This window comes from Halichoerus grypus, chromosome 12 (assembly GCF_964656455.1).
Source record: "Halichoerus grypus chromosome 12, mHalGry1.hap1.1, whole genome shotgun sequence".
Classification (NCBI taxonomy): Eukaryota; Metazoa; Chordata; class Mammalia; order Carnivora; family Phocidae; genus Halichoerus; species Halichoerus grypus.
Genome location: NC_135723.1, coordinates 93132871 through 93146557, shown reverse-complemented (window position 1 = coordinate 93146557; position 13687 = coordinate 93132871). Strand labels below are relative to the sequence as shown.

The following is a 13687-nucleotide window of genomic DNA, read 5'->3' as shown; positions in this document are numbered from 1 at the left end:
AAACCAGTTATGTCTGGACTGGGGACGTGGACATAGATATTTTACCAGAAACAGGGGGACTGAGTGACTGCTTCCTGAAGGATGAATGGAGAGTTTCCCAGCACTCTCTTTTCAGTGATTACCAGAATGCTGGCAGTCAAACCTTCCCCTTCAGGCAGGAGATTGGGGAGTCTTCTCTGAAGAAACTTACCAGCCAAGGGGGAAAAACCCAGAGGTAGCGACATCAGAGATTCCACCAGATCACTGTGCAGGAAAGTTCAAGAACAAGAAGCCCTCTGTACACTCCAACCTTTCAGACAGTTTGTTGCACCTTCACTTAGTCTGGGTAAGACATTATCTCTGGATCATCGAACATCAAGTGTTAAAGTTTCGGATGCCAGTGACAGAGACCAAAACAAATGGGAGTTTAAAAGGCAACTAGCAGGGCGCTTGGGTGACTCAGTTGGTTTTAAGTGTCTGCCTTCAGCTCAGGGTCCTGGGATAGAGCCCCACATCGGGCTCCCTGCTCAGTGGGGAGTCTGCTTCTCTCTCTCCTCTCTCTGTCCCTCTGCTCCCCACTTCTCATGCTCTCTCTCTCTCAAATAAATATATAAAATCTTCAAAAAATAAATAAAAAGGCAACTAGGAATAAACAGACACAATACAAGGAGCAGAGATGTCCCTCTCCCCCAAAACCCTATTGGTTTCCTCAGAGATGAAAGAAGAGTTTTTATTCATAAAGCAAGAACAGATGGTTTATAAGGAACATTCGGATAATAACAACAATAGCAACAATGTTAAAATGTTGATACTGTAGTCCACTGCAAATTATATGCTTTGCAGTTATTTAAACTTTTAAATGTCTGATCTCTCCTTCCCTGTCCTCCACCATCATTTCACAAAGGACAGAGCAGGGGCGCCTGGGTGGCTCAGTCGGTTAAGCATCTACCTTCAGCTCAGGTCATGATCCCAGGGTCCTGGTATCGAGCCCTGCATTGGGCTCCCTGCTCAGCGGGGAGCACTTCTCCCTCCACCCCTCCCTCCTGCTTGTAGCTCTCTCTCTCACTGTCTCTCAGATAAATAAATAAAATATTTAAAACAAAACAAAGGACAGAGCAAGCTAGATGTAGCTAACTGATAAGTCCATAGACTATTTAAATAGTTGCCTAATAATGTACTTTTTTGCAAAGCCCTCATTCAAAATAGTCTGCCCCCTGAATGTTTTCCAGATGTTGTTGATCTTTTCTGACTCCTTTCTAAAATGTATTTTGAAGTCAGAGGGTATAAGCAGAATAAGAGCATACTAACTCATTCATTGTATGAGGTGCTGGGGTTACAGTCATTCATAGTTTAAAACCTTCAGTAATTAAGAAAGTCGAATCAGTGGGAGTTTTAAATGTGTCGCTTTTATTGGATTACAGAATATAAGCAGATGGGTGACATTTTTTCTTTGTGGTTTTTTCTTCTTTTCTCAGTGAAGGATCATTTCTGATTCCTAGATTTCCCTGTAGAGAGCAGAGCTGTTCTCAGGGTATGATAATGAGAGTCCCACTCTTTAGGAATCAGGGTCAGTATAGTATGTTTATCATCTTCTCACCTGACAGTCATTGTTTCAGCCCAAAGACCAAGGTATTTTAAGAATATTGTTACTAAAAAAAACTTTCAGGAATGGTCAATTTGTCATGCCATTTTTTTGCAGGACTTTTAATTTTATTATAATATTTATGGTATAATTTTTAATTTAGCTCTGTCAGAAAATTTACTAAATGTTAAATCAAGACAAAGTTGTGGTCTGTTGTTATACACACAAAAGTGTTATATTCTGAAGAAAGATAATAAATTATTTGGGGATAAATCCTCACTATTTTTTTAAATAATGAAGAGTATGCCTTCCTTACTTAAATATAAACTTAATTGAAAGAAAGATAGAAGGATAGATTAAAGCTGAAAAGATGGTGAATGTGTATTAATGATTGAAAACAATTCCAGTTGATTAGGGAATAATATATAGTAAACATGATTTTCCAGTGGATAAGAATAACCGAAAAGAGGATACTGATAATCAGAAAAATACAAACTAAAACAAGGAAGTGATATTTTTACCCACTGGCATTGGCAAAATGCTTAAATTCTGACAAAACCAGGTGTTGGTGAAGATTGTGGGAATTGCTTCCTGGCACACACCTGAGGCAGCAGCCATACTGGGGCGTATCAGAAGTATCTGTTAAATAGAAAATCCCTGACCTACCCCCAAGAAACACCAGCTTTTGTTTTAAAAAGATGTGTATAGGAAGAGATGTATCACAGGAAAATATGTAATGGTGAAAAATTGGAAACACAAATGTCCATCAGAGGACTTGGATAAATAAAATACTGCAGAAAAGTATTACATACGTGTATCAGTATCAGCTTTAAAATAGAGTGTCAAGTGCGAAAAGCTAAAGCATGAGACCACTTAAAATTTCAAAAACAAAACATTTTATATATATATAAAATTTTTTTAGGAGTGGTACATATATGTATGCAAAAGTATTAAAATAAGGATTAGGAGACACATACCAAATTGGGTAGTAGTTGTCTGCAAGAATGACAGAAGGGGTCAGGATGGGGACAGCTATCAAGAGGAGAAGGGCTTTAACTTTACCAAAACATTCTGATTGTTTCTATCTTTTAATTAAAAAAAGACTCCACAGGGGTGTCTGGGTGGCTTAGTCCTTAAGCGTCTGCCTTCAGCTCAGGTCATGGTCCCAGGGTCCTGGGATCGAGCCCCGCATCAGGCTACCTGCTCGGCGGGAAGCCTGCTTCTCCCTCTCCCACTCCCCCTGCTTGTGTTCCCTCTCTCACTGTGTCTCTCTCTGTCAAATAAATAAAATCTTTAAAAAAAAAAAAAAAAGACTCCACAGGTGTGTTTTACTTTCCTAAGTTTTTTATAAGTATAAACTTTGAAAAAAGGCCAATGTGTAAAAATTTTAACAGATTATGGTGAGAAATATGAGTGATTGGTACAGTTTTTCTTAATTTCAAAATAAGTTATTATAGGGATACAGAGTCACTGTAGAACACTCAGAAAATACTATCTTTACTGGTCAATAAGTATGTTGTGACCCCACCTCTGCTACATACTAGTAACTTACTCTCTCCCTCTGTTTTTTATACCAGCTGTGTTCTGTGATTTTTTATATATGTGATAATGAATTTAGCAGGTACTTAACTATGTGCCAGACATTATTCTGTGTACTTTATGTATACTACCTCATGTAATCCTCAGCAGCCCTGTGAGGTACATCCTATTATTATCTCCATTTACTTACGAAGAAACTAGGGTTTAGAAAGATCATGTAACAGTTTGGCTGCAGGATATACTCTTTTACACCTTGCTGCTTCTCCATTTTAGTCAATCCTTTCAACACCTCAAGTGGGCCTTTAATGTAATACAGCAACCATACTTTTTTTTTTTTTTTAAGATGGTTATTCTTCCTCTCTCCTGGACGATGTCCTACCTTCTCTGTCTTCAAACCTTCAACACCTCTCCTCCAAGAACAGTCAGCTGGTGACCTTGCTTGCCATTTCATTGAGAAAATCAGCATCACGTACCACATCTGCCTACCCACCTATATTCATGCTCTGTTTTTCTGGCTTATTAGTAAGAGTGAAAGCCATCCCTTGCATTTAGTGTGCTAGATCCCCATCCTCTTTCCCTTACTCACTGACATCTTTTGAGTAAATCTCCCCTATTCATCTTCAGCTTTTCCTTTTCTACTGGATTTTCTCCTATTTAAAAAATCTTTCTTGACGTGCCTGGCTGGTTCAGTTGGAAGTGCATGCAACTCTTGATCTCAGGGTCGTGAGTTCAAGCCTCATGTTAGATGTAGAGATTATTTAAATAAATGAATAAAAACTTTTAAAACACAAAATAAAAAATCTTTCTTATAATGCACATTTGGCAGAATGTTGACAACTGTTGAATCTAGGTGGAGAGCACAGGGCGATTATTGTACTGTTCTTTTTAGTCTTTATACTTAAAAATTTCATAATAAAAAAGTTGTGGAAGCCCCTTCCTTGATTCCATTTCCCACTCGAGCTATCACCTCGTTCTTTTCTTGACAGTAAAACTTTTCAGAAGAGTTGTTGATATTCACTCTGTAATTTCTCTTCTCCCCTTTTATCTTGGCCCCCACTTCAGTCAGGCTTTTGCCCTGATACTCCACCGAAATACCTCGTAGTAGATCCAGTGGTTAGATTCACAGTCCTCCATCTGTTTGTGCTGCTGTTGATCACACCCTTCTCCAATGAAACCCATCTTTAAGCCTTAGCTACTCAGAACCTGGTCTGAGTAGCATCTGTACCGCTTGCGAGCCTTTTAGGTGCCACCCCAGATCTACTGAATTGGAGACTGTATTTTAACAAAATCCCTAAGTGGTTTGTATGCATGTCAGAATTTGAAAAGCACTGCTTTAAAGTGTGTTCTCCTGGTTTTCCTTCTACTCACCGCTCCTTTTCAGCTAGTTCTTCCTCAACTCTTTACCCTCTCTAAATACTGGAACCCTCTAGGAATCTCCATTCCCTTGGTGATCTCATCGAATTTCATGGCTTGAAATACCATTTAATTACCATTTATATGCCAGTCTCCAGCCACTTCATTTCCTCTGAACTCCAAACTGTCATATCCAACTGTATTCCTCCACATCTCTTGATTGTCTAATGGATATCTCAAATTTACTATGTCTCCCACTGAGGACCTGACCTTCTTCCTCAAGCCTACTCTTCCTGCATTCCTTTCATCTCAGTAACTGGCAACTCTGTTCCGTCAGCTGCTTATGTCTACATAGTGTAGTTATTTTGACTCCTCTCTTTTTCTCACACCATACAACCAAACTATTATAAACTCCTGTTCACTCCGTCTTTTTTTGTTTTTTTGTTTTTGTTTTTGTTTTTTATTTATTTACTTGACAGGGAGAGAGCAAGCACGAGCAAGCAGGGGGAGCAACAGGGAGAGGGAGAAGCGGGTTCCCCGTTGAGTGGAGAGCCTGACATGGGGCTTGATCCCAGGACCCTGGGATCATAACCTGAGCCGAAGGCAAACGCTTAACCAGTTGAGCCAACCAGGCGCCCCTCAATCTGTCTTTTAAAGTATATCTAGAATCTTACAAGTTCTCATCACCTATTCTGCTATTCACCCTGATGGAAGCCACCATTATCTCTTGCCTGGATTAGTGCCCTGCTTCCTCCTTTACCCACCTTCAGTTTATTCTTAACACAGCACCCAGAATGTTTTTTTTGGGACTTAGCTCAGATTATGTTGCTCCTCTCCCCTTCCACTGTCTCACATTTCACTCAGAAAGAAAGTCAAAGTCCTTACAATAGTACTTCCTCAAAGTAACCATCACCACAACCCTCCTTGCTTTCTTATTACCTCTCTCAATTCATTTACTTCTCTGCCCTTTTGCAATTATTAGAATATGGGCCCTGCCTTAGGGTCTTGCCCTTGCTAGTTCCTTTGCCTCCTCTCCCTCCTCTCCTTACAGTCTTTAATCCAAAGGTCCCTTGAAAAGAGGCCATCCCTGCCCTAAAATTACAACCTCCTGCAACTCAACATTTCCTGTCCCCCACTTACAGAATACTATATATTCTCTGATACATCTTTTTTCTTTTCTGTCTTCTGTACTAAAATGTAAGCACCTTGGGGTGAGGATTTTCTGCTTTATCTCCAAGGCTTAGAACAGTTGTTGCTTAGTACACAGGGGGCTTTCACTAAACATGTGATAAAAGAAGGAACCCCTTCAAGATCATTATTACCTCCCTTTTTTAGGTTAGGAATCTAAAGCTAAGAGGGATTATGTAATGTACCCAAGGTCATATGGCTAGTAAGTGATGTAGTTGGAATTCGAACCCAAGTCTTGTGTGCTCAAAACCCATGCCCTTTCCACTACGCCTCTCTGGTTAGGTCATTTAAGTACTTCTTGGCTCTGGTTTTCCCATCAACATAAGTAGAATTATTGCCTTTTTGCTTGCCTCACAAAGAAACATGAAGGTTATGCAACTCAGTGATGTAGAAATACCCTGAAAACTTTAAAATGCTGTATGTGTACATGAGGGTGGTAGATACTGTTTTCTTTTAGAAGTTTCATAGTTTTTCGGGCCCCTGGGTGGCTCAGTGAGTTAATCGTCTGCCTTCGGCTCAGGTCCTGATCTCAGGGTCCTGGGATCGAGGCCCACATCGGGCTCCCTGCTCAGGGGGGAGCCTGCTTCTCCCTCTGCCTGATGCTCCCCCTGCTTGTGCTCTCTCTCTCTCTGTCAAATAAATAAATTTTTAAAATCTTAAAAAAAAAAAAATTTCATAGTTTTTGCTTTTAGTTTTAGGTCTTAAGTCCACTTCAGATTGGTTTTTGTGTTTGGTATGAGGTAAGGATTGAAGATTTTTTTCCCCATATGGATATCCCAGCAGTATTTGTTGAAATGACTATCCTTTCCTCCATTGAGCTACCTTGCTCTTATAAATAAATAAATATTATGCTTCTGATTTTGGACTTGTGAATGTTTGAGAATGAATTTTTACAAAGAGTAACATGGGGTTTTTTGTGGGGCTTTTTTAAGGATTTTACTTATTTGAGCAAGCAAGCAAGAGCGAAGGAGAGAGAGAGAGCACAAGCGGGGGGAGAGGCAGAGGGAGAGGGAGAAGCAGACTTACCACTGAACAGGGAGCCCGATGCCGGAATCGATTCCAGGACCCTGGGATCATGACCTGGGGCAAAGGCAGATGCTTAACCGACTGAGCCACCCAGGTACCCAACATGGTTTTGATATTGCATGTTTATAATACCTTCTCTTTTATTTTTGTTTTTTAGGCCAAAAACTTTAGAAGGTCTTATTTTCCAAAGGGGGATTATACCCTCTCTAATGTAGGTCCCACCTCGGAAACAAAAAAGACAATAGAAACATCATATTCATCAATTAGGAGATTCAATATTGTTAAGATGTTATCCTTCCCAAATTGATCTGTAGACTCATTGTGATTCCAATCAAAATCTTAGCAGGCTTTTTTGTAGAAATTGGCCAGTTGATTAGAAAATCTATATGGAAATGCAGTGGCTAGAATAGTCAAGACAATTTTGAAAAAAATTGAAGGACTTCTCATGTTAGATTTCAAAACTTTGTATAAAGCCACTGTAATCAAGACCATGTGATACTGGCATAAGAATAGACATATAAATCAAAAAAACAAAATAGCCTACAAATATATCCATAGGTCTATGGTCAGTTGTTTTGGGGGGAAGGGAGGGTCAGTTGATTTTTTTTTTTTTTTTTTTAAAGATACCAAGACACAATTCGTGTGGAAAAGACAGTCCTTTCAGCAAATATTACTAGAAGAACTGGACATCCATATAGAATAAATAAACCATTTGCCCTTACTGGACACAAGACATTAGTATTAACTTGAAATGGATCAAAGACTAAAAGCTGAAAATCTAAAACTTCTAGAAGAAACATAGGAGAAAACTTTGTAGCCTAAAGAAAGGCAAAGATTTCTTAGGACACAAAAAGTAAGGATCATATGAGAAAATATTCATAAATTGGACTTCATCAAAATTTAAAACTTGCCTTTTGAAAGACAGACACTGTTTTAAAAAAAAATGAGAAGACAAGCCACAGATTTGAAGAAAATGTTTGCAAGGTACATTATCTGATTAAAAGACTTGTATCTGAACCATATAAGAACTCTTATAACTCAGTAATAAGAAAAACTACCAGGGGCGCTTGGGTGGCTCAGTCGTTAAGCATCTGCCTTCGGCTCAGGTCATGATCCCAGGGTCCTGGGATCAAGCCCCACATCGGGCTCCCTGCTCCGCGGGAAGCGTGCTTCTCCCTCTCCCACTCCCCCTGCTTGGGTTCCCTCTCTTACTGTGTCTCTCTCTGTCAAATAAATAAATAAAATCTTTAAAAACAAAAAACTACCAAACAAGAAAATGGACAGAAGATTGGAGTACTTTATTAAAAAGGCATAAGAATGGCAAATGAACACATGCAAAGATGTTCACCATCATTAGACATTAGGGAAAAGCAAATTAAAACTACAAGACACCACTGCACACTCACTAGAATGCTTATAATCAAAACCATCTATACCGAGTACTGGCAAGGATGCAGAGCAACCAGAACTCTTACACACTGTTGGTAAGGATCTTAAATGGGACAACCACTTTGGCAGTTTCTTTTAAAGTTAAAATTGCCACATGAGCAATTACTTATTTACCCGGAAGTGAAAACATAAGTCAACAACAGAGACTTGTACTTGAATGTTTGTAGTATCTTACTCAAAATTGCCAAAAATGAGGAACAACCCAAATGTCCAACGGGTCAATGGTTAAATTGTGGTGTATCCATACCCCACAATACCTCATGCAGCCAGTGTTTGAATCTTAGAATCATTGTGCTGATCAAAAGAAGCCTGGATTTTGTTTATATGAAATTCTAGAAAAGACAAAACTAATCTCTAGTAACAGAAATCATTATCTGTGGTTACCTGAACCGAGGAGGGTTTCGTTGCAGAAATACATGAAGAAAGTTTGGGGGGTGATGGGTATTCTTCATGTTGATTGTGGCTGGTCATTATACAAGTATATATTTGTCAAAACTCAAACTGTACGTAAAATTGGGTGCATTTTGTGTTGTATACAAGTTGTACCTCATAAATTTGGTTTTTTAGAAGTAAAAGAAACTGAAAACTCTAAAAATAGAATTTAGGCCACTTTGGATCACAACTAGAAAAATGTGTGAACTTCACTTCTTAGGGATTTTAACTGTTCTAAATGATTATTGACTACAGAGGAGTAGCAGAATGTCATTCCCTTCAATCTTGCTCCCATTCCACATTGTGATTATGAGGGGAGTAGAGGGCATCAAAGTAGAAGGGAAACTATAATTGAAACTGCTTGGATCAAATATCATCTTGTCACCACCGTCATGCATATCAGTCCAGTTGGCTGCTACATTCTCTGTAGGCGTCTGAGGGGAGATTGAACTTGCTGTGTGAAGTCTGATGAACTTTCTGAAATCATGTAGTATTAGTGAAAGAGGACTGAAATGCTAATGTCTATGTGGACCAGTTATTTGGTTTTAGAAACAGTTGAAAATACAAGAAAATAACAGTAAACTTAAGTGGGGCTGTTGTAAATAGACTAGACTGATAAGCCAGGCAAATACTATGGCAAATGTAGCCATAGTATTTGAATTATAGCAAGGCATTTGAGTAATATTTCTCAGGATAATGTTGAGGAAAAGATCGAGAGATGCAACATGCATGGAGAATTCAACTAGGTTCATAACTGTATATTGATCATACCTGAAGCTACTAAGCTAGAAGGAGATTTTTGTTTCATTTCTTTCTTGAATATGACTGGCACATTTACCGATAACTTAGATGAGGGCTTTGTTAGCACACTGGTCTTTTAAAACTTATTTTTTAGTGAGAACTAAAATTTTAATAAGCTGAAATTATAGGCCATGTCTATGAAATATGACATCTTATCCAACTCCAAAAAAAGAGAGAGAGACATACAAATATAGGATGGGGAAACTGTTTTGTTGGAGCAATGCAAGAACAACTCTGTAGGCTTGTAACTGAAGGTAATTTTAATAGGAGTCAGTACAGTGACTGTGGCTGCCATAATAATCAGAATAATGGCTGATAAAATTTTTTTTAATCCACCATAAGGAAGATGAAGGTGAATTTTATTTTTGTTTTGTTTTTAGATTCCACATATAAGTGTGATCATATGGTATTTGTATTTCTCTGACTTATTTCATTACGCATAATGCTTTCGGGGTCCGTACATGTTGTTGCAAGTAGGAGGATATCCTTTTTTGTGGCTGCCTAATACTCGTGTGTGTGAGTGACATTTTCTTTCTTCATTCATGGGCACTATTGTTTCCATGTCTTTGCTATTGTGAATAACGCTGCAATAAACATGAGGATGCAGCTGTCTCTTTAAGATCGTGATTTAAATTCTTTTGGATATATACCCAGAAGTGGGATTGCTGGATCATATGATAATCCTGTTTTTAATTTTTTGAGGAATTGCACACTGTTTTCCATAGTGGCTGCACCAATGTTATGTTCTCTTCATCAGTGCACAGGAGTTCCCGTTTTTGTACATTCTTGCCACCACTTGCTATTTCTTGTCTTTTTGATAATAGCCATGCTAACAGGTGTGAGGCGATATCTCATTGTGGTTTTGATTTGCATTTCTCTGATGAGTATTGATGCTGGACACCTTTTGGCCATCTGTATGTGTTCTTTGGAAGAATGTTTTTTAATCAGATTGGGTTTTTTGCTAGTGAGTTGTACAAGTTCTTTATATTTTTTGGATATACCCTTATTAGATATATGATTTGCAAATATTTTCTCCCATTTGGTGTAGGTTTCCTTTTCATTTTGGTGGTTTGTGTCCTTTGCTATGCAGAAGCTTTTTAGTTTGATGTAGTCCCACTTGTTTATTTTTGCTTTTGTTGCCTTTGCTTTTGGTATCAAATCCAAAAAAAAAAAAAAAATCATTACCCAGACCATTGTCAAAGAGCTTGCTACCTATGTTTCTTTTTCTAGGAGTTTCATGGTTTTAGGTTTTACGTTCAAGGAGAAAATTAAGATGAGAGTCACTCTAGTTTATGTTGATCAGATCAAATCTAGAGTATTGTATTTACTCTTGGGGCATCAGATTAAGCTATAAAAAAGAATGTTAAAAAGCTGAATCTTGGATAATAACTTGAAAGAAGTAGAAAGAACAGATTTTACTAGATGATTGCCCAGCTTTCAGATTAAATGATTCTGTAGGTGGATACTTTTTTTCAAGGAAAGAAACTCCTAAGAGAAGCCTATCAAGAGGATATGTATTCATTTGGTTTATAGCATGTTTTTTCTTTCCTGCTGCTTTTATAAACCTGTAAGGTTCTCTTTAACATCTTAGAAAAGTTGAGAAGGGGCTCCACTTTAATTGCCCTAAATAATGGATACACTTCTGTATCATCTTAGTAAAGTTAATTTCTTCTTGTTCCCTTCCCTACCCTCAACCAGTTATGTGTCTTTTGGCAGCTTTCATTATAACTGATTGCTGCTTAGAAAATTATGTTTTAGTGTCAGCCTATATAGAATTATATAGGGTAGTAATTACTCTGGAACATTATATCATGTAGAGATACGGGGTATGATAACTCATTCCATTTTTCCATCTGGGGAATTTGAGTACCTTTTCTTTCTAACCATCCATTATATAGACCTGGATTTCTGCTTTTTCACTGCTTTTGTTGCAGAGATGTTACAGAAAGAGAATTGTTAAATGAAATAAAAGTTAGAAAAGTAGTTTGTAAACAATAAAGGACTACACAGGGATATGGTGGTGCTATTTCAAGTTGCAGCTATATACAACTTTAACTTATAATAGATTTATGCTATCCAGCTTCTACTAAGGTTATATCCCTAGCTCAATAATGGTATTCATATCTTGCTAATTATCTAGTACTTTCCTGGTCAGAAATTTTTTCTCCTCAACCCTCTAGTTAATTGCTATCTACCTTATTCTTGCTATATTTCTTTGTATCAGATTTGTTGAAAAGATTGACACCATCAAGAACACCTTTATCTTCCCTTATAACTTCATCATGCCTCCATATATTCATGTCTGCCACCCATTTATTGCTGTTTTTAATTTCAAAGGAGACAGGATCTCTTTTCAAAGACCAACACCTGTTCTGTGCACTGAATACCCAGATCTCTGACCAAAGCACCAAGCTCTGCCACCGGATACCATGACCATTTGTTCCCCCTTTCTTTCTGATGGAGACAGGGTCTCCCCATCTTGAAAAAGCTTGTGATTGAGGCCCCTGTTTCTCCCTCTGTACCATTCTGTGTCACTGCAGAACTTCTTAAGCAAATGAGTCCTATAACTGACATCACATTTTCTTCCAACCTCAGAGAGACCATGTGATGTAGTGGGGCAAGACTGGGCTTCAGATGTCATGACAACAAGAGAATCTTAGAGTGTGGAAAATGCTGTGGAAGAAATAAACAGTGACGTAAGAGAGTAATTGGAGGAGAAGGGGTTCCTTTGTATCAATAGTCATTTGAAATGAAAATTTTATCTGAGAAGAAAGTTTCAAAATCTTGATCTCTGGGAGAATGAGGAAGTTTACATGAAGATGAGAAAGTATAAATAAAGCTTAATTATTATGAATCTTCGATTTTTAAGTGTTTTACATAATTTTGGTTATATACCATTTGGTATATAAATGTCATTTAAAGCAAAATTTATTTCCTAATGGTCATTGTCAAATTTTAGATGTTTCATATATCTGTTCCTTCCAGTATTAAATGAAGAAAAATAACTTTGACTAGGTTATTATATGCATTTCATTGTAGTTGATTCAACAGACATGTTGAATACTTACCATATGCCAGGCACTGTGCTAGGCACTGGAGATTAAACAGAAATAAACTAAGCATAGCTCTTACCCTCAGTGAACTTAACTAAAGCAGTTTTTAGAGGTAACAAAGATAATTTAAACTTATCATTGACTTTAAGGTAGATTCACTGTGGACATTATGTAGCAAGTTTGCTCCTCACTATTTTTGTTTACTTGTTTTGGAAATTTATTTCATTCTGCATTATTTAATTTTCTCTTATAATACACTATTTTAAACTAATCAACAACAGGATTATTTACTGTGACCATTATTAACTAATTGTAAGACTAATTAAATGATTAACATGCGTGTTAAAGCTCCTTCATATTTTTAAGAGGTTATTTTAAGAATGTATAATACTACCTTTAAAATTACCAATCAAATTTTCATACTCTAGTGGAGTTTACATTCTGAAAAGAAAGCGAACCATAGGCATAGGAAAAAAAAATACATGAATCAAGCTGTTAGAGTAATTACGATATAACTCAACAGTGAAAGATCACTTTCAGTTGAGTTAATCATGGCAAAGCTTCATTCAGGAGTTAGAATGTGTGTTCAGTCTTAAAGGATAGGTATGAATAGGTGGAGAATAGAATGAGAGCGCATTTGGGGTTGGGTTTGGCAGGGGAGCATTGATCACAGAGGTGGGATTAAATATCAAGGTATATTTAAAGGACATGGATAAATAGGCTTGCTGGAGTGAAAGGTTTGTATCGGTAAATAGCAAAAGATAAAGCAAAGTCTTTTAATAGAATACAAGATTTGGGCTGTACCATAATAGTAATATGTTCCTATAATCCTAAATTCATTTACAGTTTAAGATTTTTTATGTAAAGGGGTTATCACAATGTACAGTTTGCAATTGTATCGTGATTTTGAATAAGTCTTTATTTACACCCCTAAATATGTTCTATAGATTTTGAGGCCAGAGTCTTTACCCCTACTCAGGTTAAAATGATGTTTTGTTTTTCAGTTACTTACACGCCAAGTCAATCATCCACAGAGACCTCAAGAGTAATAGTATCCTTCCTGAAATTTGTCTGCGAAGTTTGAAAACATCCTGACTTTTTCTTCTGCATTTTGTCTTCACATTATGTAAAAACAGTTTTCATGCTAAGTTCAATATAATGTAAAGAGAATTAATGAACGGGTTTGCATGAGAGCATAGTAAAGCAGGGTACTACAGCATGCTTTTGGTGTCTGAACATTTGAGCGTTACAGAAAAAATCTACCAAGTCTTTCTAATAGTAGGAC

At 37.4% G+C, this 13687-nt stretch overlaps 1 protein-coding gene across 3 annotated transcripts in view; it reads left to right on the top strand.

Moving 5' to 3' along the window:
• Nucleotides 1–13687, top strand: part of BRAF (B-Raf proto-oncogene, serine/threonine kinase) — a 165533-nt gene that overhangs the window by 132716 nt on the left and 19130 nt on the right. For all 3 annotated transcript variants that reach the window (XM_036111326.2, XM_036111323.2, XM_036111324.2), the window contains one exon: nt 13407–13453. In XM_036111326.2, coding sequence (XP_035967219.1) covers nt 13407–13453 — 47 coding nt within the window. The remainder of the gene's footprint in view (nt 1–13406; nt 13454–13687) is intronic.